Source organism: Leucoraja erinacea, chromosome 12, assembly GCF_028641065.1.
Source record: "Leucoraja erinacea ecotype New England chromosome 12, Leri_hhj_1, whole genome shotgun sequence".
Taxonomy (NCBI): Eukaryota; Metazoa; Chordata; class Chondrichthyes; order Rajiformes; family Rajidae; genus Leucoraja; species Leucoraja erinaceus.
Window position 1 is genome coordinate 19,050,693 of NC_073388.1, and position 26,733 is coordinate 19,077,425.

The 26,733-nt window shown below is 43.0% G+C and overlaps 1 protein-coding gene across 5 annotated transcripts in view; it reads left to right on the plus strand.

Moving 5' to 3' along the window:
• nhsl2 (NHS-like 2) overlaps window positions 1-26,733 on the plus strand; it is a 291,724-nt gene that overhangs the window by 152,541 nt on the left and 112,450 nt on the right. Inside the window, exon 1 of one of the 5 annotated variants that reach the window (XM_055643710.1) lies at window positions 11,757-12,006. The exons of 3 other annotated variants lie outside the window; for them this stretch is intronic. In XM_055643710.1, coding sequence (XP_055499685.1) covers window positions 11,949-12,006 — 58 coding nt within the window. In that variant the 5' untranslated portion in view covers window positions 11,757-11,948. Of the gene's footprint in view, window positions 1-11,756; window positions 12,007-13,893; window positions 14,301-26,733 lie in introns of those variants that run through there. One more of the 5 variants, XM_055643709.1, reaches the window with a different exon arrangement.

Below are 26,733 nucleotides of genomic sequence, written 5' to 3' on the forward strand. Positions count from 1 at the left end.
GTCTTTGGAGCATGGGAGTAAACCACGCGGTCACAAGGAGAATGTACAAGCTCCATGTAGACAGCACCCGTAGTCAGGGTAGAACCTGGGTTTCTGGCACCCTACCACTACGCCACCATGCTGCCCCTATTTAAGAGTTCTAAATTAAGGTTATGTATTCTTCTTCTTCTTTCGAGTCCATCTTGTTACAAATGTTGAGCTCGCTGTCATCGTCCATCCTGAAAGGAACGCAAACTTCTGGCGACAATCAGTGGGAGCCATCACTTGTCGCAATAGATGATGGTGGTAGCAGAATTAGCTCAGAATACTTCCAGTTTCCAGCCCCGTGCCGTGGTGCTTCTGGAATGGGGCCAAGGTCATGTATCCAACAATCGTTTGATCCAATTTCTGATAGTAAGAAATTAATGGCATAATGCATAGTGATAGATATGATGACAACTTCATGTATGACTCACAGTGAGAAAGTGAGCCCCTTGCTTATGAATTGTGACCAAGTGTGCCTGTTCCCATTTCCCGATGGACAGATCTTCACCAGGAAATGGATGCAAATGTTTCAAAACATGTACAAGACATTTTTTTTGTGTGCCAGAATTCCACGTAAAAAGCCACACACAAGTTTCCAGACAGTAGGCAACTGACTCCAGGGCTTCAAAAATGTTGAATGCAAGGAAAACATGGAGCTAAACCGCAAATTTGTCACATTTTATCGTGATTGAATAAGGGAAGTCAGACAATGTGACACAAATATACAAACTGGTGAAAAGCAAGTTGGGACAAGTGCTAAGATGAGTATCCTGTGTGTGGAATAGCATTGTAGATGGCGAAGAGTTAATATTAAGTTACTTCAATAGCTACCCAGATGTTGTGATGAGAGAAGTGCAGGTTTTTACAGAGAGTCAGTTGAACTGAGATGAGGATGAATAATTTATTTTATGTACTAAATCTCCTGTATCTTGTAAAGTCTAATTTAATAGCAACGTAATGAGCTTTGCTACAGCAATGATTACTTCAGGGCTCTGTTCTGCCACATTTATTATTATTGCTCAGTGAATGGTCTGAATGGTACTGGTTAGCTGTAATGTAACGAGAAGAGTAATCTTCCTATCCTTTTAGTATCGGCTAGGAAAGCTGTACTTCCAGCTTGATTTCAAATGACCGTGATGGATAACTTGTATAAGAGGGAGAAATGTGGCAGTGCATTTGTGCATTACATGCAGATCAGATCCACGTTTTTTGACATTTTTCTATTGTCAGTCCAAAACTGACCCCTACTTCAAAATTATGCAGGCACTGTAGACTATCCACTATCTGAAAGAGCCTGTGGTTTACTTATAGCTTTTAGTCCATTTTAATTTTATCTCACTTATTTGCATTAAATTCTATTTCATGTGTGCATGCCCAATTTGTTTATGTTCCCCTAAAGTCTGTTATCAACAGTAAACAAGTCCAGATCACCAATATATATCAGAAAGACTGGGGAAACTCATTCAATACTTCCCTCCAGTTTGAGAATCAACCATTACCCACTCTTTGTTCTGACACTGATCCAGTTTTGTATCTTTTTCTGTCTCATTTGTTTGACCTTTAACCCCTAACCTCCCGTTTTAAGTCTCCTTAATACTTAATACCGTGGTATTTCATCAAATGCCTTTTGGAAGTCCAGATACACATGATGCACATCACCCACATTAACTCTCTCTGTTGCTTCAACAAAACATTCAATTAATTTGGTCAAAAGAAGATATATTAATGGGATGTTGGGATCACTGACCAGGCCCTTAATGGCGGTGGGTTAATTGGCCATTGTACTCTGTCCCTGATATCTACACTAGTGTAGGATCATGGTAGAGTCTGAGAAGAGTTGATGAGAAAATGAGAACAACAGTAAAAAAAAATTGGAAACACAAAGAACTGCAGATGCTGGTTTACAAGAAGAGACACAAAGTTCTGAAGTAACTCCGGGTCAGGCTGCATCTCTGGAGAACATAGGCAGGTGAAGCTTCAGGTCGGAACACATCTTCAGCCTGTAGAAATGATGGAATGGAAACATTGAATTATAGTAAATGGGTGTTTGATGATTAGCTCAGACTAATTTCTGTGCTGTACGACTCCATGAGACGGTGATGGTTACCTTCCTTTCTTTTTCTTGAATGTGTTTGTGGGTGGGTGGGGAGGTGGCTACAGTAATATGATATGTTTCAAATACCATTGCTGTTGCTAATCATTCTTGTGTTGCTGCCCTCGACGCTAGAACCCTGAGATTTTGCAGGGGCAATAGAACAAACAGTAAGACCTCCCTGGAAAAGAGCCATGTGCTTAATATCTGAGATTATAAAAAATAATATCTTGTGCTCCACCCACTCAGCCAGCGATGAGCTTCAACAGAAGGGAGAAGCTGCAGCTTCCAGGTTTCCATGGAAACTTTGCAGCTAGTGGCCCTAGGAACTGTTAGCTGTATCAAGAGCCTGGATGAATATCTAATTTTAACCATCACCTTCCTGGATAAACCAGGGCTGCTGAAGGTTGAGCAATCGGCAGCTTTTATCTCCAAGGTGAAAACGCCATTTATCTTTCATAATGCAGCTCATTGCTCTGGTTACTTCCTGGGATTTTGCATGGATGCACCAGATCTCACTGGACCAACCACTTTCTAATGCTTCATCTAGGTAGTCATTCTTCCTGATTTGATACTGATGGGGTACTGGTTGAGATTTGACAGTGATGAGCCTTTCTCCTTTAATTTCCCACAATTCTGTAAATTGTTAGAGTTAATATCCATCCCACTGCTTTGTATTCCAGGGATAAACACAGATATAACATAGTTGATGAGAAATTGAAGACCTTTCAGTTTTAGTTACTACATTATGCCTGTGCACAGTTATTTGGATATATTTACACCCAGTTTCTCATGCAGTCAGTTTTGTGAAAAATGCCATGGAGAAACCAGAGACTCCGATGGTGGAATCTTGAGTAAACACAAAATGGCGGAGGAACTCTGCGAGCCAGGCAGCATCTGAGGAGGGAATGACCAGAAGACACTTTGGGTTGGGACCCTTCTTCAGATATATGCCATAGACATTGAATAGGTGTAAATTGGGTACTCTTCCAGCTTTTCCTCCCTTGTACATTGCAGACATACAGGGGAACATTAAGAACATTGGTAGATCATCGCTGGCAACCATGCAGTATCCCAATATGGTTGACTCATAACTGGTTCAGGAGCAATTCGGGATGGCCAATGAATGCCAACAATGTTGATATCTATTAGGGAAATATATTTTAAGAGGTCCCTTTATTTTACTTTATCATTCACTTTGATCATTACAAATCCACAGCCCCATTAACTCACATTGACCATGTTGCTTGAAACCTACATCAAATAAAATGGTTCTATCTTGGTTTTAAAAGATGCATCTACTCCATCATCCAAAGACCTTTGAGCAATTGAATTTCAGATTTCTATAAAATCTGTTCTTGGGTGCCTGCAGATTATTTATCAGAGGAGAACAACACATCTGAGTCTTTCTTCCATCTCACCCACCAAAACCATATAGTGATGTAGGGTGGAACATTGATTCAGAGTGGTGCTTTGACTCGTAGCATTTCCTTCCCAATTAGATTTAATGATCCCCCACAGATTAAGAATTGCTGTCTTGCAGATTAAGAATTGAATTTGTAAACATCCTTGTCACTAAAGCTTTATATCAGTTTGCGGAATAGATTAATGCACAGATAATAATAGAACCCACCTCAGATATGGTTTCAGTCAAATCACCTCATCTCTACATTTAGAAATTTTGATTTGAGATTGTTACTGTAGCTATTTGAATTTCAGTCATTCGAGGTAATGACAGAAATTAAACACTTATTCCCAGAATAAACCCACACATATTAATCACTGCCATAATATCCTTAATGCCATAAAGGTGTCACATCACAACATATTGTGCATGAGTCAACCTCTTCGGATTGAGAGCTACAGTAGTTATTGTAATTAATGATGTGTACATAAAAATATGATCGTTCTTCCTGTTTGTTTTTCTTTTCACTGTGCTTTCTGGATGTCAACTAGGACTACATGAGTTCTGAACCTACCTGGTTATGCCTTGACTTACTCCTCACTGAGAGTAAGATTTGAACTTTAAAGCTAGTCTGTGATATAAACCATCAACTAGTGTGGTTCTAAATTGTAAAGAACAGACACTATCACATTTTATTCCCGTTTATCAGCAACCATGGTAAGGAAAATAAAAAAAGCATAGAAATTGAACATTATATCTATAAAGGTGACAGGTGCCAGGAAACATTGTGTTCTAGTTCTCATCCCTGTAATATTTAGCTGAATGTTCACCCAAGAGAGAATGAAGTGAGGAACAGAGTGGGATCCTTGTGGGAGTATGCAGTTCAAGGGATGGTGGTAGTAGCTCTGACGGTGAAGGGAACGGGGATGGGGAGGTGAGTGGGGGCCGAGGATGGTGGGGGATGGGAAAGTTGGTCAGTGGCTGGGCATCAGAAGGTGGATGGGTAGCGGTGCATGGGAGGGTGGGTCGATGATGGGGTTGGGAAGGTGGGGTGGTGATGGGGTGGGTCAGTGAGGGGGGGGGGGAGTGTGGTGTCACTGGTGGGGATGGGAAGGGGTGGGTCAGTGGGAAGGGGGGGTGGTGCGGGATGGGACGGTGGGTCAGTGAGGGGGGGGCGGGAGTGTGTGTCACTGGTGGGGATGGGAAGGTGGATCAGTGGTGGGGGATGGGACGGTGGGTCAATGATGGGGGTTGGGAAGGCAGGTCAGTGGTGGGGGATGGGAGGGTGAGTTGGTGGTGGGGCATAGGAAGGTAGATCTGAGGCGGGGATGGGAAGGAGAGTCAACGATGGGTGGAGGGAAAGTGGATTGATGGCTGGTTTTCTGTTGGGGTTTAGTATGGAATAAGTATGATTTGGAACATCCTACAGATGTGGGAAGCAGCTGATGGATATGTTGTCAGGATGGAAGGTATGTTCCAGCACCAGTCATTTGGATGGGATCAGATTGTTGGAGTTTCCACTGAATGGAATTTGAGATCAGTAATATGGGGAGAATGAGGGACAGCTTTCACAAGGGATTGGTATTTTACTTGAGAAGACCTACTTGAAACATGCTCCCAAATCCAGACTTCATGAGCCAGGGCCTATTCAGGTCTATTCTGTGGAAATAAATTATTCAGTGTCAGATAAACACTGCAGCTGAAGGAAGTCCCAGTTTTTTGTGTGTCCAGTTTTGATATGTGATTGATTTTTCATTAAGATTCACTAATGTACATATCACAAGAATCCAGTTTCTCAGCAACCAACTTCAATTCCTCAAGGCACAAGACACTGTAGATGCTGGAATCTTGAGTAAAAAACAAACTTCTGGAGGGTGACGAGTATAGAAGTTGGGAGGTCAGTCGCAGTTATATAAGACTTTGGTGAAGCCACATTTAGAGTATTGTGCTCAGTTTATGGCACCATGTTATAGGAAAGACATTGCCAAGCTGGAAAGGGTGCAGAGAAGATTTAAGAGGATGTTGACAAGACTCAAGGGCCTGAGCTGTAGGGCGAGGTTAAGCGGGCTAAGACATTATTCCTGGGAGCGCAGGAGGATGAGGGGCGATCTTATAGAGGTTATAAAGTTATGAAAGGATTAGATCGGGTAAAGAAACAAAGTCTATTGCCAGGCGTAGGGGAATTGAGACCCAAAAACATTGGTTTAAGGTGAGGAGGGAAGATTTAATAGAAACCTGAGGGGTAACTCTTCCATACAAAGGGTGGTGGATGTATGGAGCGAGCTGCCGGAGGTGATAATAGAGGCAGGTACTATTGCAATGTTCAAGACCGGTACATGGATAGGATAGGTTTGTAGGCATAGAAACATAGAAACTTAGAAAATAGGTGCAGGAGTAGGCCATTCGGCCCTTCGAGCCTGCACCGCCATTCAATATGATCATGGCTGATCATCCAACTCAGTATCCTGTACCTGCCCTCTCCATAACCCCCTGATCTCTTTAGCCACAAGGGCCACATCTAACCCTCTTAAATATAGCCAATGAACTGGCCTCAACTATCTTCTGTGGCAGAGGCCCCAACATATAGCCCTAACGCAGGCAGGTGGGACTAATGTAGATGTGACATGTTGGTTGGTGTGGGCAAGTTTGGCCGAAGGACCTGTTTCCACGCTGTATAACGCTGTCTGTATCTATGACTAACTCAGCGGGTCAAGCACTATCTGTTTCACACAATGAAGTCTGAAGAAGTCTGCATCCTAGAATAGTTTCTTTATTGTCATTGTAACATGGGCCATGTACAACGAAATTTAAAATGTCAGCCAGTCAGTGCAGCATTCAAACATTTCTAAAGCTAACGAAACATCCACGGTAAAATAATAAAGATAAGCAAATAAATAAAAAACACAGACAAAGCACGCATACACACCCAACCCTCCATCCTTCTGTCGATTTCACCGTTACCACAGTCCCTTAGTCTGTATCGCCCCTGCGTTCCTTGGCGGCCACATTTAGTGCTTTTATAGCAGTGGGGTAAAAACTGTTTTGTAGTCTATTTGTCCTTGTCCTTGTGGACCTGACGGCAACAGTTCAAACAGGGAGTGTCCGGGGTGGGAGATGTCCTTTATTATATTCTGGGTTTTTTTGGTGCAGCGGGAACTGTGTAGGTCCTCCAAGGTAAGGAGAGGGCAGCCGACAATCCTCTGGGCGTTGTCAATGGCCCTCTGGAGCGCTTTCCTCTGAGCCACTGTGCAGCTGGTGTACCACACGCATACACAGTATGTTAGTATGCTCTCAATGGAGCACCGATAAAAGGACAGCAGCAGCCTCTGAGTGATGTTGTTCTTCCTGAGCACCCGCAGGAAGTGCAGTCTCTGCTGGACCTTTTTCAGCAGCGCAGTGGTGTTCACGCTCCACGTCAGGTCCTAACCCAAAACATTGTCTGTCCATTTTCCTTCACAGGTGCTGCCTGATCTGCTGAGTCCCTCCGGCAGTTTGTTTCTTGCTTTCAATTCCCAGAGCTATATGTGGTTCAGGATAAGACAGTTGTCATCTAAATTCACAACTGAAAGGCAGATTAGTAGCCTGGATTTTTCAGTCTGTGGCGAAGGGATATGGCCAGAGGAGGGGAATCGAGGACCAGAGGACATTGGTTTAAAGTGAAGGGGAAAAGTATTAATAGGAATCTGAGGGATACCTTTTTCACTCAAACGGTGGTGGGTGTATGGAACGAGCTGCCAGAGGAGCTAGTTGTAGCAATGTTACAACATTTTGAGATGTAAAAAATCAAGCCTGCAATTTATCCCATCAGATAAAGCATAACAATAAGTTTAATTTGACACCTAATTCACTTTCATATCTCAAGTAATAAAAAAGTTATGGCCATTTTCATACTCGGAAATGAGCATCTTGTTCCCTATTGATTTTCTATGGACATAACAAAAAAGCTGTGATCGTGGACAGTCAAAAGCCCATAACCTTCTTAAAAATTAAGAGAACTGAATGAAATTTTCAGTTATCATAGATTGAAGCATTCTGAAACAAATATAAAATAATCTTACTTGGATGACCTGAAATTAAAGCAAATAATTAGTTAGTTACCCAATTGTAGCTAATTTCAAACTTCAATTACTAGTCTAAACATCTATCCATTTCTTAATAAATGATTAACATTTTTAAATAGCCTAAGTGTCCAAATAATATTCACAAATAATTCACAATAAAACATGATTTTAAATTTACATCAATTTATAGGCCAAATAGAAGGAATTTAGTGTTCATTTGCTGTAAATTAAAGTCAATTTAAATCGGCTTTCTAGTGGGTTCCTGTGAACGCGCTGGTTTAGAACGTTCACATTGCGCTGGATTTGTGCCCTCAAGTGCCCAGAAAAATACAGCGGGATATAAAGAGCCCAAAATGAGCTACTCGCTATAGAAAACTTTATATATAGGGTTATATACAAGCCCCATTTAATGTAAAAATAAGGTACATACCTTTAATTGTTTGCTTTATAAAACCCTGGGGCTGCGAGAGGTTGCGGAGTGAGAGTGATTTTTAAACTACTATAAATATTATACAAGGCCATAAAAATTAATAATACCTTTTGCGACGGGGTCTTTCAGCGATTTTCCTTTAATGATTTACTAGGCTGAACATTTTCGATTGGAACAGCCTAGTAAAAATCGCGTTTTAAACCCGCCCCCTCTAAACAGCGCCAAAATCACACACAAGGGGTGGGGCAGATGCTCAGCCACGATTCAGGTACGTTTTGTAACATACCTACTAGTTGAGGCAGGTACTATCCCAAAGTTTAAGAAACAGTTAAATAGGTACATGGATAGGACAGGTTTGGAATGAAATGGGCCAAACGTGGAAAGGTGGGACTAGTGTAGCTTGGACGTGGGCTGGTGTGTGGCAAGTTGAGCCGAAGGGCCTGTTTCCAAGCTGTATGACTCTTATGCAAACTTACTCCCAAAGATCGTGTATATCAGTGTATGAACTCCCTAACACAGTCAGTTCCAGCTCGTTGCCTTCTGTTGGGCATGTGTGGTTTCAGTTCATGCCATCATTATGACAGAGTGACAAAAATGACCAATGGCAAACCAAGAAACATAAAGCTCTTAATTTAACTTTTAAAACATTTTGCAGAGAGCAAAAATGTATATTATGACCTACATAATGGTTTTGGCAGAACATGAATGGTAACAGGGGCACATTTCTTGTTTAATGGCAATATGTGTACTCCAGAAGCTGCCGTTAAATTGCCTCCATTGCTAATTTCATTCAGACCAAAAGGTCTGAATGACAATAAAGAAGCTATCTATCTATCTATCTATCTATCTATCTATCTATCTATCTATCTATCTATCTATCTATCTATCTATCTATCTATCTATCTATCTATCTATCTATCTATCTATCTATCTATCTATCTATCTATCTATCTATCTATCTATCTATCTATCTATCTATCTATCTATCTATCTATCTATCTATCTATCTATCGTGACAGTCAATGGACTAGAGTCATAGAATAGCTCCTAGTTTATCCCCATCTCAAATTCTGAGCAGGACACACTTCGGTGAGATGAGTAACCATTAGATAAAATATGAGCCGAGCCAGCAGGTCTAGCTGGCAACGCTATCAGTCGGCTTATTATAGTGCAACGAACAATGTACAATGTGGATACCATTGTAATCAAGTTTCGTCTTTCCGCTGACTGGTTAGCACGGAACAAAAGCTTTTCACTGTACCAATAAACAAGAAATTGAACTCAAACTCAATCTGCAGGAGGAACCAAGTAAGCCGAGCAGCATCTGCGGATGAAAAGGAATGGTCACTGTTTCGAGTCAGAGTGTGGAGAGGGAAGATAGTCAGCATAAAGAGGAGAGGGAGAGTGGTGAGACAGAAGCGAAAGGTGATCAGTGGACCGGGGAAGGGTAAAGGTTGGCGGGCACATAGAGCCAGGTAGTCGGGATGCAAGCAGCTTCTCAGAGAAATTGTGTGCCTAATATCAAGCCACCTGAAAATTCCTTTACTCCTTATCTGCGACTCTCTTCCTTTAGTTTGGAGGTGGCCCTGTTCCATTGGAGATTGGAGTAGGCAAGAGAATTCCTGTAGCTAAAACCTTCCTCCCTTGAAATCCCTGAAGGTTGTGCAGCATCTCCATTAACTAGACCAAACAAAATATTCACCAAATGAGTCTAGCAATCTAAATAACTGCAACAGATCATCATGTAGATTTATGGCTACATGCCCCTATCCCCGAACTCAATCTCCGCTACATTGACGACATCATGCTACCTCCTGCACCCATGCAGAACTCACTGATTTCATTAACTTTTCTACTAATTTGCATCCTGCACTCAATTTCACTTGGACCATCTCCGACTTCTTCCGGCCATTTCTTGACTTCACCGTCTCCACAACAGGAGATAGACTATCGACTGACATCTATTATAAACCTACTGACTCCCACAGCTATCAAGACTACACTTCTTCCCACCCTGCTTCCTGTAAAGACTATGCCCTCTCCCAATTCCTTTGTCTATGGTGCATCTGCGCCCAAGCTGAAGTGTTCCATACCAGGACATCTGGGATGTCTTCATTCTTTAGGGAACAGGGGCTCCATCTTCCATCATAGATGAGGCCCTCACTAAGGTTTCCTCAATATCCCACTCCAGCTCCCCCTCCCCTCAGTCGCAATAGGGACAGAGTTCCCCTAGTCCTCAACTTTCACCCCATCAGCGGTCACATACCAAACATAATACTCTGACATTTTCGCCACCTCCAACGAGATCTAACCACTAGCCTCTTCTTCCCCCCTCCATCACTTTCCGCTGAGATCTTTCCATCCACAACTCCCTGGTTAACTTGTCCTCTCCAACCAAAACCACCCCCTCCACAGGTACTTTCCCCTGCAACCACAGGAGATGCAACAACTGCCCCTATATCGCCCCCTTGACTCCGTCGAAGGACCCCGACAGTCGTTTCAGGTGCAGTTGCACCTCCTCCAACCTCATCTATATCCGTTGTTCCAGGTGTAGGTTCCTATATATCAGTGAGACCAAGCACAGGCTCGGTGATCGTTTTGTTGAACACCTCTGCTTTGTCCACCTTAACCTACCTGATCTTCTGGTTGCTAAACACTTCTAACTGCATTGTCAGAGTGAGGCCCAGCGCAAATTGGAGGAACAGCACCTCATATTTCGCTTGGGCAGCTTACACTGCAGTGTTATGAATATGAACTTCTCTAACTTCAAGTAAATTCTTGTTCTCCATCCCTCCCCCCTTCCCAATTCATCAACCCGTCTGACTGTCCTTGATTACATTTTATCTCTGTTTGCTTTGTTGTTACCTTCTGTTAGCGAACAATGATCTATTCTACATTTCCATTGATCTTCATCCCCTTTGTCTCATTTTCACACCTTACACTTCCTTATCTTTGTATCACCCCCTCCCCTGAATGAAAAAGGTTCTCGACCTGAAACGTCACCCATTCCTTCTATCCAGAGATGCTGCCTGGCCCACTGAGCTACTCCTGCATTTTGTGTCTATCTTTGGTTTAAACCAGCATCTAGAGTTCCTTCCTACACATGTACTACAATATTGTTGATATCTTAAAAATCTCACACAAGGCCAGATTACCTCTGAAGATGGGTCCTGACCCAAAACGTCACCTATCCATGTTCAGGGATGCTGCCTGCCCCGCTGTGTTACTGCCGCACTTTGCTTCCTTCCTCAAATAAATCAATGTTATCCTACTTCTTTCTGCCCAGAGTCTAAAGTTGTGGTCTGCTCAAAATGCACATTCAAAAGTGGGGTTTGGATAGTAGGTCAATGGGTCTGGGGCTACTGCCCAATTCACAACCAAGCAGCCAAGAGGCAAAGACATGAGGCAGTCGCAGATGCATCGATATGCATTGAGTAGAATTCATTGGGTGGTGATTCTAATTGTCAATCTTTGGGCACACAGGTCAATTGATATTCACTTATTACTGCCCCACGATGTAAAATCTATCGTAACGCAGAACAGGCGGGAAGCAAACCCAGGTGCTTCCTGTTTCACAATCTTAAATCGTTGCTGTAGCTAGCTGACCCATTGAGGTAATTGCTTCTGGTTATCAGTTAATTACGGTGGTTTGGAACAGGTATTAATTACTGAAATTAATATTAAAACAAGGGAAATTAAACAGCAACAGTATTGTTGCTTTTTCTCGTTGGTACCAGGAAGGAATTCAAACAGTGCCTCTCCCCCTCCCTCCCTTTTGTTCCTGTGGTACGCAGGGCCCATTTCCCATAGGAACTGTTTGTAATGATGCACCCTGTGCAGGCTGCGCTGGGGCTAGCACTTTGCTGCTGGCAATCCTCCAAACAATCCAGGCAAGAGGGAAGTGGAGAGGGATGAGCTGCAACATGGTAATAAGGGATGATGGGCAACACCTATGAAAAAGAGCAACCGGGCCAGAGAAAGAAAAAAAACAAAGGTATTGTTTTGCTGTATCGTGCTGGATTTCCCCATAGGCTTCGGGTGAGAAAAATCAGTTGCTGCACTACTTGTATGGAGCAGGTAACAGACATCTTTGCTGGGTTGCTTTTAGCAGAAATGCAGAGGGTTGCTGTAAACTGGGACTCTCAAGCAGATTAAAAGATCGAGGAGGATTACAGTGTTAATTTATTCTGATTGGTAGTAAAAATAACAGCAGGCAGCCATGTGTGATTTCTTAGTGCAGCTTGTTGCTTGGTATCTGCTGACATTTTCCGATAAGGATTGAATCAGTGTCAGTACAGACCCCATACTCGGGCTGCTGAGTGATACTTCTCCTGATGTCATTTCTAGAGGGGATATTCTTGTTGAGGAAAACACAGCCAGTCTGCTAATCAATAAATGAGTGACTGATTCCCAAATCCTTACATAAGTAGCCACGACAGACTGTGTGAAAATAGATAACATTGTATTGGAACGTTACCATCTAAGGAGCTGAATATTAAGTATGCCTTTGCATTACATCATATTTGGCTTTAGTCCTGTACCAGGAACTCTCGATTGTTGGCTGTATGTGGGTGTGTGAAGGGCATTGAGGATAGGAAGAGTGTTGTGTGTATGTTTGTATGTTTGTGTGTGTGTGTGTGTGTGTTTTGCACGTGTGTGTGTGTATTTTGCACGTGTGTGCGTGTTTTGTGTGCATGTGCATACGTGTGTGTGTAGCATGCATTTGAGCACATATGTTTGTATTGTATATGGATTTCAGTTTTGAATATCTAATATGGGTGTGAAGAGTGGGCAGGATGCTGGTGTGTAGACAGTGTGTTTTGGGGCAGGGAGGCCGATACTATTCATTTTGTGCTAAGACAATACGTAGATGGCAACTCAAATAGTTAATGTTTATTGTTGCAAACAAAGAATTTGGGGGACATAAAGTGCTGGAGTAACTTAACGGCTTCGACAGCTTCGACAGAGAAGATGGATAGCTGGTATTTCGGATCGGGACCCTTCTTTAGACATCTTCAGAGAGTTTGGGGGAATTTAAAAAAAATGTTTTTTATTATTATTATAAATTGACAGCAAATTGGTGAATGGTGCCTGGGAATGTGGGAGAAGTTACAGCCTTAAATCTGCGATAAATGTAAGAAAATTACATTTTGTTTTGATCTTCATTAGATCTCAATAAAAATGAGCAAAATCTCGCAAGGTACAAATAAAGTAAATAACACCTTAGAATTCTTCGGATTTGTCCTGCTCTTATGGGCACGTGACGGTTTGCAACGTAATTGAAGTTTCCAGGATCGCTAAAATTGGTAATATCAGTAAAATTATGTTTATAGGATTTGTGAATGGACAGTGCTTAACAAAGTAATGACACTTTGAATTTAAAATTAAGGCATCTCAAGTACTATCATATGAAGCATGAATATTTTTAAAAACTGTTTGAATGATGAAAGAGTTAAGGCTGAAGTTTGGTTCAGATGAATGCTGCTTTCACTGGTGGAGGTGTAGTTATAGATTGATAATATAACAATTACTGCAAGAGCTCTTAAACAGATGCTTTTTCAATGCAGGTGTGTTAAGTGTGCATCTGCATTTCTCATTGATGGTCTTTTTTAAATCAAGCTTGTAAAGAAATCACATTTTCATTTATTTAGTATTCTCAAAAATCCAAAGTTTTTTTGGTAAACTTGGTAAAATAAGATTATAAATGCTCCAATCGATGAAACATTAATCAGCAGTATTAATATTTTGTGCCTGTTGTCTGTTCCAGGTTTTGCTTTAAGCTTCTGGAGCTGATAGTTCTTTGCTGGATAAGTGGAGGGAGGGGAGGGGGTGGGAGGGTGTTGGTAGCGAGTAGGGCTGGCTATTCAGCTTGTCTAATAGGAAAGGCATGGCTTCACAAGGTCTGCAGATCTTACGCAGATTGGGCCCACACTGAATCATTGTAAAAACATGTTACATCTCCTGCAAAACCTCGAGAAGGAAGGCACGGCACAAGTGGGAAGGAAAGGGGACTGGGTTGTGACAATGGGCTGATCTGAGTTTAGTAAAACACAGTTCCTGCTCACTTCCTATGTTCCCGAGTCAACAGATTTGAAGGGAAGTTACCGTTTAGTTTTGCTTTTTTTTTGTTGCAAATGAGCTAATGGGATTTTTTAGCTTGTTGCATTACAATGTGGTGTTAACCCCATTTCTTACATGCTGGTGGCTGTACTCTTATGCTTTGGAGCATTTGTACAGAGAAGATGGATTATAAATCGAATATCGTAACAATTTCTCGCAGTATGGGAGGTAGGAATCTCTGGTGTAAAACTTTGAAAGTGTGCTGCATTCTGAATTTTAATTTTAATGCAAAAAAAAAGTTAAATTAAGCTCATGATTAAATTATCACAGATGAGCCACCACTTTACTACATAATGTGCAATGGCAATATTTCAATCCAGTGATATTTCAGTAATTGTATTTTTAGAAAGGAGAATCAGAAAAATAAATTGATGAATTAGACTTCATTGTGGTTCAGGAATTGTCCTTTAACAGCAAATAGTGGGATCCTGCACTGATCATTCTTTTTGGGATTTTATTCTGCTAACCCACTGTCCAGAAGTACTGAGCCCTTGATGTTAATGGCTCCTGCTTGTTCTCTCAGTGGCATTGAGATTTACTAAAGTGGTCTTAGTAATGTCGGACAAGGTAGGAAAGAATCAGTCTGAATTCCTGCGTCTCATTACATTCCTGTAAAAACTATATAAATGCTATAAAATGTGCATGTGTTGATAACTAGCCGGGAGAGACTAGGGGTAATTTCTTTAGAAAATGTAAGCTCCCAAGTGTGGTCTTCTAAATTCTGAAACGTTTAGAACATAATGCGGAATAGTACAGTACAGGAAGACACCCTTTGACCCATAATGTCTTTGCCAAACTGATGCCAAATACCACACTAATCTCCTCTCCCTGCATTCCCAGGATATCAATATGCCTGTCTAAAGGAATCCTACATGCCACTGTGGTATTTGTATTTACCACTCCTAGCAGTGTCACCAGGTTCTGTGTCAAACTTGCCTCACATGTCTCCTCTAAATTTTGCCCCTCTCACTAAAGAGCGGTTTTGATAGAATGATTGCTGATTAAGCATTTTAACTGGTAGGGAGCAGTAAAGCTAAAGGACGCATCTATAAGATGGTTAGGCAGAGATCTGGTTGGGTATTCAGAAGAAACAACTTTACCCAAAGAGCTGTGAGAAATGTGGAACTGGTCGTCTCAGTGTGTCGTTTGAATGGGCAGCACAGTGGCACAGCAGTGGAGTTGCTGCCTTACAGCGTCAGAGACCCTAAGTTTGATCCTGTCTACGGGCGCTGTCTGTAGAGAGTTTGTACATTTTCTCTGAGATTGAGTGAGTTTTCTCCGGGTGCTGTGGTTTCCTCCCACACTCCAAAGATGTGAAGGTTTGTAGGTTGATTTGTCTTCTTTAGTCTTTAGAGATACAGCACAGAAATAGGTCCATCAGTCCATCATTAGTGACCCCGTTCACTAGCACTATCCTGCACACTAGGGACAATTTGCAGAAGCCAATTAGCGCTAATGTACGGGGGGTGATTGCTGTGTAGGAACGTGCTTGTACACTGGGTAATCACTGGTCAGCACCGACTCGTTGGCCGAAGGTCCTGTTTCCACGCTGTATCTCTAAATGTTTTTAAAAGTCTAAATTATTTTAAGGGGTGGCTGGACAAGCATACAAGGGCGAAAGGAACATGGGGTCATGTTGATAGATTTAATAAAGGAAAGCCAGGAGGAGGCTTGAGTGAAGCATAAACACCAGCATGGACTGGCTGGGCCAAATGGCCTGTGACTACTGAGTATCCTGTGTGTTCATAGGTTATCCTATGCTAACGTCAGGCGTGGCGTGATACCATTGAATACTCCATTACACTTATGACCTGGACTTCTGAGGAATAACCAGAGAGTGACTGGCCATGTGTCATCTTCCTCCTCCTTCCTCCAGCATGTGGCGTCAGCTCCCTCTCTTCCTCCGACAGATGCTCACACCTCCAAATGAGGGCACGTCTAGCAAACAGTTAGACACAAACATAAAATCTGACATTCTTGCTTTAAGACTATGCTTTAAAAACAAATCTTTAACCCTGACGGGTGCATTTAATAGAACTGGTTGCTTGTGAGTCACAGCTGCCTTTCCATCCACATGCTGACTCGTGGGTAGTGCAGATGGAGTAGTACAATTGTTTTCCAGGGTGGTGCTTAAACATAGCCTTAGTCATCAACAGAGCGGTCAGGGCACAGATGTGGGGGTATGAGGGCAGCAGTAAACAGATCACATGCCCCTCAATCTTCACACAGTTGCCATGGCCAATTATCTCTTTAATCGATGGTCAATGGTTCATTATTATCACATGTACAGACATACAGTGACTTCTTTTTGCATACAGTTTAGTAAAGTATTGCCACACAATCACCAACAGATCAGGCTGCATCTCTGGCGAACAAGGACAGATAATATTTCGGGTAGGGACCCATCCTCAGACTAATTATGGGGGTGGGGGTTGTGGAATTTGGAAAAGCAGTGTGGGCAGGTCAAAGCCTGGCAGGTGTAGCCTGGTCTGTAGAAGTCTCGACCCAAAACATCACCTATTCCTTCTCTTCAGAGATGTGACTTAACCTGCTGAGTTACTCCAGCATTTTGTGTTTATTGTCAGTATAAACCAGCATTTTCCATTTCTTCCTACAACAGGAATGAGTGGGTTAGCTTATGATGATCGTTTGACAGCATTGGGCCTCTACTCGCTGGACTTGAAAAGGTTGAGGATGGACCTCATTGAAACTTACAGAATAATAAAAGGCATAGATAGAGTGGATGTGGAAAGGATTCCACTGATGGGAGAGTCTGGGACCAGAGGTCATGGCATCAGAATTAAAGGTCGCTCTTGTAGAAAGGAGGTGAGGAGGAACTTCTTTAGTCGGAGGGTAGTTATTCTGTGGAACATTGCCACAGAGGGCTGTGGAGGCCGTCAGTGGATATTTTTAAGGCAGAGATTGACAAACTCTTGATTTGAACGGGTGCCAAGGGTTATGAGGAGAAGGCAGGAAAATGGGATTAGGAGGCAGAGATCAGCTATGATTGAATGGCGGAGTAGACTCGATGGGCCCAATGGCATAATTCTACTACTATAACTTGTGAACATCAGAGTTCTGTGTGAGGAGGGGTGTTAAATATGAAACAGTAGATGGTTGTGTGTTCAATGGCGAACAATATATGGTTTGGGATAATGGTTGTGGAGCAGTCGTTATTCAATAACCCCGATGTGCTGATGTGGAACTGCAGACTACAGCCTGGTTTCAAATGAAATGCCAAGGAATATTAACCAGTCTCAACCAGGGAGCTCCAATTGACACCAGCTAATCTAAATTCTCTAATTTTAAGAGTGGTACGAATGTTGATTTCTCAAATTTGTAGTAACCCCTGCTTTCACTCTCTCTCGTCACCCGTCCACCACCTTAGTCGGCCTGCCAGTTCAATTGTTTGCATCCTTATCCCTTCATTATCACCTCTTCCACAGCCAACAATAGACTATTGTGGACTCTGCCTTTCCTTGGACATCAGTGCTGGTCTGACGATCTGAACCTTTTCATACCTATAGTTTCCCTCCCCTCCTGGCTTCCAGTCTGAAGAAGGTTTTTTTTATACCTGAAACATCACCTATTCCTTTTGTCCAGAGATGCTGCCTGATCCTTTGAGTCTATCTTCGGCGTAATCCTGCATCTGCGGTTCTTTCCTACACATTTCATGTCGAGTCTGAAGAAGGGTTTTGGCTCGAAACGTTACCTATTTCCTTCACTTCATAATAATAATAATAAATTTTATTTATGGGCGCCTTTCGAGAGTCTCAAGGACACCTTACAAAAATTTAGCAAGTAGAGGAAAAACATGTAAGCGGAATGAAATAAATAGTAGAGACATGACTAGTACACAAATTAAAGACAGAATTCAATTCAAAACACAATACGAGGCAATTCAAGCACAGATGAAAAGGGAGGGGGACGTGGGGCTAAAGATAGGCAGAGATGAAGAGATGGGTCTTGAGGCGGGACTGGAAGATGGTGAGGGACACGGAATTGCGGATCAGTCGGGGGAGGGAGTTCCAGAGCCTGGGAGCTGCCCTGGAGAAGGCTCTGTCCCCAAAACTGCGGAGGTTGGATTTGTGGATGGAGAGGAGTCCGGCTGATGTGGATCTGAGGGACCGTGAGGGTTGGTAGGGGGAGAGGAGGTCAGTGAGATATAGGGGGGTCAGATGGTGGAGGGCTGGTAGGTGGACAGTTGGTACAGTTTTGGTCTCCAAATCTGAGGAAGGACATGAGGAGTGCAGGATTTGATGGGATGTCAGGACTGTCTTATGAAGAAAGACTGGATAGACTTGTAGAATTTAGAAGAAGAAACTTACAAAATTCTTAAGGGGTTGGACAGGCTGATGCAGGAAGATTGTTTGAGGTCCAGGACAAGGGGTCACAGTTAAAGGATAAGGGGGAAATCTTTTAGGACCGAGATGAGAAAAACATTTTTCACACAGAGAGTGGTGAATATCTGGAACGCTGCCATGAGGGTCGTTGAGGCCGGTTCATGCTATAATTAAGAGGGAGTTCCCTTGTGGCTAAGTTGGAGTACGGGATACTGAGTTGATGTCAGCCATGGAGTTGATGCCAAGGAGAAGTGAATGTTGCACCTAATTTCTAGTCCAGCCGGATTTTGTAGGTGATCCGAGATGAAGGCAGTGATGTGATGCCAGTCTTTTCAGCAGCGGGAGGTGTGAGAGAGGGGTGCCAGGAGTTTGATGAGTCTGATTTTGGTGATGTAAAGCGGAGGTGAAAGAAGGAGGTTTTGATGACATGGTGTAGAGGGTGTGAGGCTCAAAAGGGAGAGGGTGGAATCAAAGATCACGCCAAGGTTGCGGGCCTGGGGAGATGGGGAGACAGTGGTGCCGTCGATGGTGAGAGTGGAGTTATTGATTTTGCTGAGTGTGGATTTGGAGCCTTTGAGGAGGAATTCTGTTTTATCGCTGTTGAGTTTGAGGAAGTTACGTTGCATCCAGGTTTTTATAGCTGACAAACAGGAGTTGATATGGGAGAGGGGGGGAGTTGTGGGGGGATTTGGTGCCGAGGTAGATCTGGGTGTCATTGGCGTAACAGTGGAAGTCCAGGTTGAAGTGGCAGAGTATCTGACCAAGGGGGAGGATGTAGATGATGAAGAGGAGGGGGCCGAGTACGGAGCCTTGGGGAATGCCTTGAGTGACTGTGGCTGTAGCAGAGGTGTGGTTATGGAGAGAGATGAAGTGGGATCTGTTGGAAAGGTAGGAACAGAGCCAGCTGAGTGCAGAACCTTCAATGCCAAGGTCCCCAAGTCTGGTAAGCAGGATGTTATGGTTCACTGTATCGAAGGCTGCACTCGGGTCGAGGAGGATGAGGATATTGAGGGAACCAGTGTCAGCAGAGGTGAGGAGGTCATTGAGGACTTTGAGGAGAGCAGTTTCTGTGCTATGAAGGGGGCGAAAGCCAGATTGGAGGGGTTCGAATAGGTTATACGCAAGGAGGTGGGAATGAAGTTGTGACGCAACGATACGCTCCAGGGTTTTGAAAGAAAGGGGAGTTTTGAGATTGGGCGGCAGTTAATGAGAGAGGAGGGATCAAGACCAGGTTTCTTTAAGATTGGTGTGACAGCAGCAGTTTTGAAAGCGGAGGGGACAATTCCTTGGGACAATGAGGAGTTGAAGAGATTAGTGAGGTAGGGGCAGAGAACGGGGAGGCAGGACTTCAGCAGGGGAGTGGGGAGAGGGTCGAGGGAGCAGGTAGCGGGTTTGGAAGAGCTGATGAGTTTGGAGATTTCAGTAGGGGTGACCAGGTCAAACTGGGAGAGGAAGCAGTGTGGAGGAGGAGTAAGGAGGTCAGTGGAGATGTTGAAAGGAGGGGCCTTGGTAGGTGGTGGAGTAGATGCTGGGGAGTCGGGTACAGGGGATAAAGATTGACAGATGGTGCAGATTTTATCAGCGAAAAAGTGGAGGAATGAGTTGCAGAGATCCGGAGTAGAGGTAGGGAGAGTGTTGGCTCGAGGCTTGAGGAGGTTGCCCACTGTGGAGAAGAGGGTTCTGTAGTTTAGGCAGGGTTCGGTGAATATGGAGGAGAGGTAGGCAGATTTTGCAGCAATGAGGGCATCTTTGTAGGCAGTGAGGTGGAGTTTGTAAGCCTCATGGTGGACTGTGAGGGATGATTTCTTTGTGAGTCGTTCAAGTCGGCGACCAGTCTGTTTCAGCTTACGAAGTGCAGGTGTGTACCAGGGTGAAGATGTGTTAAAAGTTACGGTTCTTGTTTTGAGGGGGGCCAGAATGTTAAGGGAGGTAGACAAGGTGGAGTTGAGATGGTTTGTGAGATCATCAGGTGAGATATGGGTTGAGTCCAGGGGGAGAGTGGTTGAGAGCAAGTCAGAGAGATGGTGGGGATCGATGGATTTTAGATTACGGAAGGATGCTGCTGCACCCGCTGAGTTTCTCCAGCACTTTTGTCTATCATAAATTCATAAGTTCCAGTCGCAGAATTAGGCCATTCAGCCCATCGTCTATCTCATCATTTAATCATGGCTGATCTATCCTTCTCTCTCAACTCCATTCTCATGCCTTCTCTCCATAACCCCTTGACACCCTTACTAATCAAGAATCTGTCAATCTCTGCCTTAAAGATATCCATTGACTTGGCCTCCACAGCCTTCTGTGTCAATGAATTCCACAGATTTACCACCCTCTGACTAAAGAAATTCCTCCTCAACTCCTTTCTGAAGGTACATGCATTTAGGAAGGGGAAAGGTGGGTGGAGGGGAATGGAATAACTTATGGTTCCCACCCTTGGATCACTGCTTTGTGATTCCTTCTGGAAAAAGCTTAGATCTCTGTATTTTAAAGAAGGCTTGAGCTTAGCTGTGGAGATGCTTGTGGCCAAAGAATGATGACTAGAATGAGGAACGAAAGGGTCATGCAGCTGAGGTTTAGTAGGGAAGGCCCACATCCTGGTGCTGTGCTTCAGTAAGGATTGGTTCCCTCAGGAGAGATGCAGAAAATTGGAAAAAAAAGAAAGCTTAGGCCTCATTTGGAGGGCATAGCTCTAAGGTGAAAGGGGTAGAGTTTAAAGGAGATGTGCGGGGCAAGTTTTTTCCACTAAGGATGGTCAGTGCCTGGAACGTGTTGTCAGGAGTGATGGTGGAGGCAGATGCACTTATAAGTCATAAGGAATAGTAGAATTAGGCTATTCGGCCCATCATGTCTACTCTGCCATTCAATCATGCCTGATCTGTCTCTCCCTCCTAACCCCATTCTCCGGTCTTCTCCCCATGACCTCTAACACCTGCACTAATCAAGAGTGACTAGAATGGTGGTATTTCAGAGACATTTGGATAAGCATGGATTGGAGGAATATGGATTATGTGCAGGCAGATCAGGGTTGGTCTTGGCATTATTCGGCACAGACACTGCACTTATTTGAATTGCTCTCCATTAGCCATTCCTTCCCCAGCTGACCACGATCCTGCTGCAATTGTTAATCACCATCTTCGCTGTCTACATACCATCCATTTTAATGAACATCCATCCTCTCCCTTTCGTGGTGAGCGCAGTAAGCATTGATCTTTCCAGGTGTAATACCTCGCTATCGCTTGAGCTACTGCGCTTGCCACAGTTGCAGAACATCCGTCTCATCCTCCAGTTTAGACTGAAAGTGCCCCTTTGCTTTTCTGATGACCTTATCAAGGCCGCAGGTGAACTGCATTGCTAAACATGAACGCCCGAGTTGCTCACTTTATCTATTTGTGGAACCATCTATCCACAGAAAAGAATATCTAAAAGATATTTGGTAACATGTTGTTTCAGGAAAGCTCGAATCAAACTTTGTTCACCTTCCCGCAGATCTTAAACAGCTTTAGGAATAGTTTTGATACAAACACTGGCGCATTATAGAATAAACTTTCTATGTTTTGTTTGACTTGGTCTGAATCCCTGCATGTTTTTGAACAATCTTAAGAGAAAATTAATTAAACATTTCTTCAGAAGATGGACACAAAATGCTGGAGTAACTCAGCGGGACAGGCAGCATCTCTGGAGCGAAGGAATGGGTGAAGTTTCAGGTGGAGACCCTTCTTCAGATTGAGTCTGTAGAAAGGGTTCAACCCGAAGCATCATTGATTCCTTCTCTCAAGAGATCCTGCAGTCTGAAGGGTCTCAACCCGAAAAGTCACCCATTTTCTCTCACTCGAGATGCTGCTTGTCCCGCTGAGTTACTCCAGCATTTTGTGTCTATCTTCAGTTTAAACCAGCATCTGCAATTCCTTCCTAGAAATGTTATTCCCTCTTAATTGATGAACTACATAGACACATTATTGAACTCTGCACTCTTCCATTGTTGAAAATGTAGGATTCCCCTTTAACTAAATCTAATATCTGTTATAACGGAGAATGCAATTTTTATTTGAATATAAATTAAAAGGGCCACATCAACTAAAGAGACAGCTATTTTACAGGCTGCATTGTTTGACACTTTCACAGAGACATCTTGAATTCAATGGAACAATGTAAACAAACAAATCTATTCATGTCTCCTCACTTTCCACTGCAACCACATTTACTTAGTGAAGTCATACATCTTTTTTCTCAAAAATATGTCACTGTTTAGCTAAAGCAAACAGAACAAGCACACGATAAGAACAAGCACACGTACTTCCATTGCACCGGGAGGTGCCATTGCCTTCCAGGTCTGCAGGCAGCCACTGGGTATTTGATTCCTGTTATCCATGACTCTTTTAGATCTTGTATCTGGCTTTGTGAATGCTGGAGAAGCTCTGGGAACCTGCACTTTAGAACAGTCTGAAGAATGGTCTCAACCCGAAACCATTCCATCTCTCCAGATATGCTGCCTGGAGAGTTTCTCTGGAGAGTTACTACTGCCTGCTGAGTCCTCCAGCTTTTTTGTGTTTATCTTCGGTTTAAACCAGCATCTGCAGTTTCGCCTACACATTTTAGAACAGTCAAGTTCAAGTTACATATATTGTCACATGCACCAATTGGCACAGTGAGATTTGAGTTACCTATACAGACATGCAAATAAAAGGTGAAGCAAACCTTTAATTGTGATCAACATGAGTCTTTTCAGCAGAACTGCAGCAGAGAATATAGGATTGGCTGATGATGTGTCCATCAGTAAATGATTTAAACATCAGGAGGGCAGGTTTAATATTTCAGGAAAAAGGTACAAAGTGGATTTGAGAATAAATGCTTTTACTTGGGGAGTCATTAGGATCAGGAATTCACAACTTGTAAGTGTAATAGAAAAACAATCAATCAATGCTTTCAAAAGATATAGTAAGGACACTTTAAAAGAGATCAATTTGGAACATTATGAGGGATTGGACTGACACAATTGCTCTACAAAGAGCTGACATGGAATTGATGGGCCAAATAGCCTCCTGAGGAGCCATGACCAATCTTTGCTTCCCAGCTCGATCATTTGAAGGTGGAAATATCAATTGTGTAAATCTCCATTTGTGAAGGCTGTGGGCAAGGTTTTCTATTGATCTTTGCGATTTATGTGGTCATTCTTATTGTAGGCGATTATTGCAGTAATAATGTGGAACAGACTAAACTTACTTCAACTACTGACACCGATGCTTTATGGCTGTAAGTTGTAGTCCATTATCAGATGTCTGGTACTCCAAATCTAACAAATATATTTGAAGTTCTTTCAAAGTATTGCTCTTAGCAGTTGAAGTAAATCTTATCATTTCAGTAAAGTTACTGTATAATAACCACACCAGAATGGCCATGTAAGTCACAAAGAGCTACCTCAGCCCTCGCCCACAGCCTTTCCAATGCTTTGTAATGAAATAAAAATTGTTTCCTTGGAAAACTTTGTATTAAATTAATGTCATTTCTGAATGCATTGTTTTGCGTCGGATATCATGCTCCGTCAATAGATGTTGTCTAAATCTTTATGAATATAACTTTCATTGCCATTGACAGACACAGTGCTGGGGTAACTCAGCAGGTCAGGCAGCATCTCTGGAGAAAAAGGATGGGTGATGTTTCTGATTGGAACCCTTCTTCAGACTTAAAGTAAAGGGGAGGGAACTTGAGGCTGTAAAAGGCCAGAACAAATCAGGGCAGGCAACAGATGGCCAAGGAAGAGTGGAGCCCATAATGGTCCATTGTGGTCTGGGAAAGAAGTGATAACAAAGGGATACAAGGATGCAAACAGTGGAACTAGTGGGGCAATTAGGGAGGGGAGAGAGGGTGAATGCAGGCGTTACTTGAAATTAGATAAATCAGTGTTCATACTGCTGAGTTGGAAGCTGCCCAAGCAAAATATGAGGTGCTGTTCCTCTAATTTGCATATGGCCTCATTTTATCTGTTTCAATGCTATTATTATGTTGAATTACATGTTATTTAAATAACACAGCTGCTACCACAAGTTGCTGTCCTTTAAATATTAGATTTGCATAGTTAATTTGTCTTCAAAATTAAACCAAGATGCCAATGCATCTTGTAAAATAGTAAGATTAAACGAGAACTTACCAGTTTGAAGTTTGATCTGTATTTTATGAGGAGTTACGATGAGGGATTACGTGAAGAACCCGTCCAGCACGCATGTGCGACATACTTCAAAGCAGCGGTGTGGAATCACAGACAGACACAGTAATTGAAATAAATATAGTAAAGAAAAGGAGAGCTTAGTTACCAGTTTGATCTCTATTATTGAGGCTGGGAGCGGAGGGCACGTAATCCTTCATCGTAACTCCTCATAAAATACAGATCAAACTTCAAACTGGTAAGTTCTCGTTTAATCTTACTATTTTACTTCGGAATCACGTGAGTGACTGCGTGAAGATTTTAAAGCTCTGTGATTTCAAACCGTGTAACAGTTCATACTTCACTCGCTGCCGAAGTCATTCGAGGGAGGAAGTATGTTATCGTAATCAACCATGAATCTGTTTGTAAAACAAAAATGGTGTTATCAACAATAACAAGACAAAAATGCTCCCCCGTGCTTAAATTATATATTTGCAGATTCTAATGTTATTTCTGCAACCGATACAGGTTCTGCCAGCGGCTTGTTACAAAGTTTGGAATGTATACTCCCTAGACCACCCTGCTGTAGCCAGGATGTGGTCCATAGGCACGTCCATCCTCTTAGTCACTGACGTGGAAGCTGCCCTGGTGGAATAAGATTTATACACGTTAGTATTTACTCCAGCAACTCCCAGTACCAGCTTGAGCCACTAGAGGTAGTTTAGCTCGTCACCCGACCATGAGGTTTCTTGTGGCTGACCCATAAGGTTTTTTCCTCTCCCTCGGGTATTTCTTATTGTGTCAATGTAGTTTATTAAGTGGGTCATGACACATAACCGTGGGTCAGGTAGGTATGCCCGGAATTCCATGACTGGACCTGATGTTCCTGGTCTGCTCTGTTTGGCCAGCCCCTGAATGGGAAATGTGACACTATCTGGTGTTATCACCATGTTGTCCAATCGCAGTAGATGGAAGAACTGGGTCTTTGTGCTGTGGTAAGGCCGTCAGCATATCCATCTTCAGGGTAGGCTGTTCCAGGGTGAGGGACCTGGCTGGTGATCATCCCCTAAAGTACGTCAGGACCTCACTGACTTCCCAATTTGGGTGTACCTAGTTCTGGGGAATGGGAATTAAATATATCTCTCCTGAATTTGATCACCAGTGCCTGGTACCCTGCCCTGTTGTCGTGGTGCCTGAGTTGAGTAGGCTGACAGAGTACTTCTGGCTAATTGATGGCGCAGTAGCTGAGTCCTTCATTGTGGTGAAGGCCTGCCAGGAACTCCAGTACAGGTTTTGTTGTAGTTGAATGTGTAGTTCCTGAGTTTAAGCAGTTTCTTCCCAGGTATGTTCCCTAGTGGATATGCGACGGAATGCTGTCATCATGTTGATAGTGCTGTCTGATCCAGGCCCAGCAGTGGTCTTCCCAATTCTATAATCCAGGCCCTTTCTTCCTGCAACCTAGTAGTTTATCGTGGCATGGGTGGTTTAGGCCTGAACTGGGTGGGTTGATAAGCCTAGGCTATTGGGAATCATAGGGTTTTGATGACCATGTCGAGGACCATTGGGAACCATGACTGTGGGTTTAGTCCACTGTATTTAGCGTAGTACCCGACTGATGAGACCGTAGTACCTATTGATGAGGTAGAAAGAAGGGGAGAACATAGAGATTAATTGGGAACCATGACTGTGGGTTTAGTCCACTGTATTTTGCGTAGTACCCGACTGATGAGACCGTAGTACCTATTGATGAGGTAGAAAGAAGGGGAGAACATAGAGATTAATTTCCCCTCCACCTCAATATGTGGAAATGTATCCATGCCGCTGCCTTGAGTTGGTTTCATGCGACATACATTGGTACGTGGCGACTCAATTGGAATATAAGGTAATCAATATCTGGTGTTCATATTGCTTTGTAATCTCAGCAAATACTTTTGGTTTAAATGTTCGTTTACGGTATTTAGTTCACCTGATAGGTAATTTTACTGATGGTCAAACATCTTTGATGACATACGGTTACCAATTGTTAAATAAATTGTCACATAATATCGATTTTATTCCGCCCAAGTGGTTTGGTATATGCCACCACTGTGATGTTGTTAATTTATAAACGAACATGCCAAAT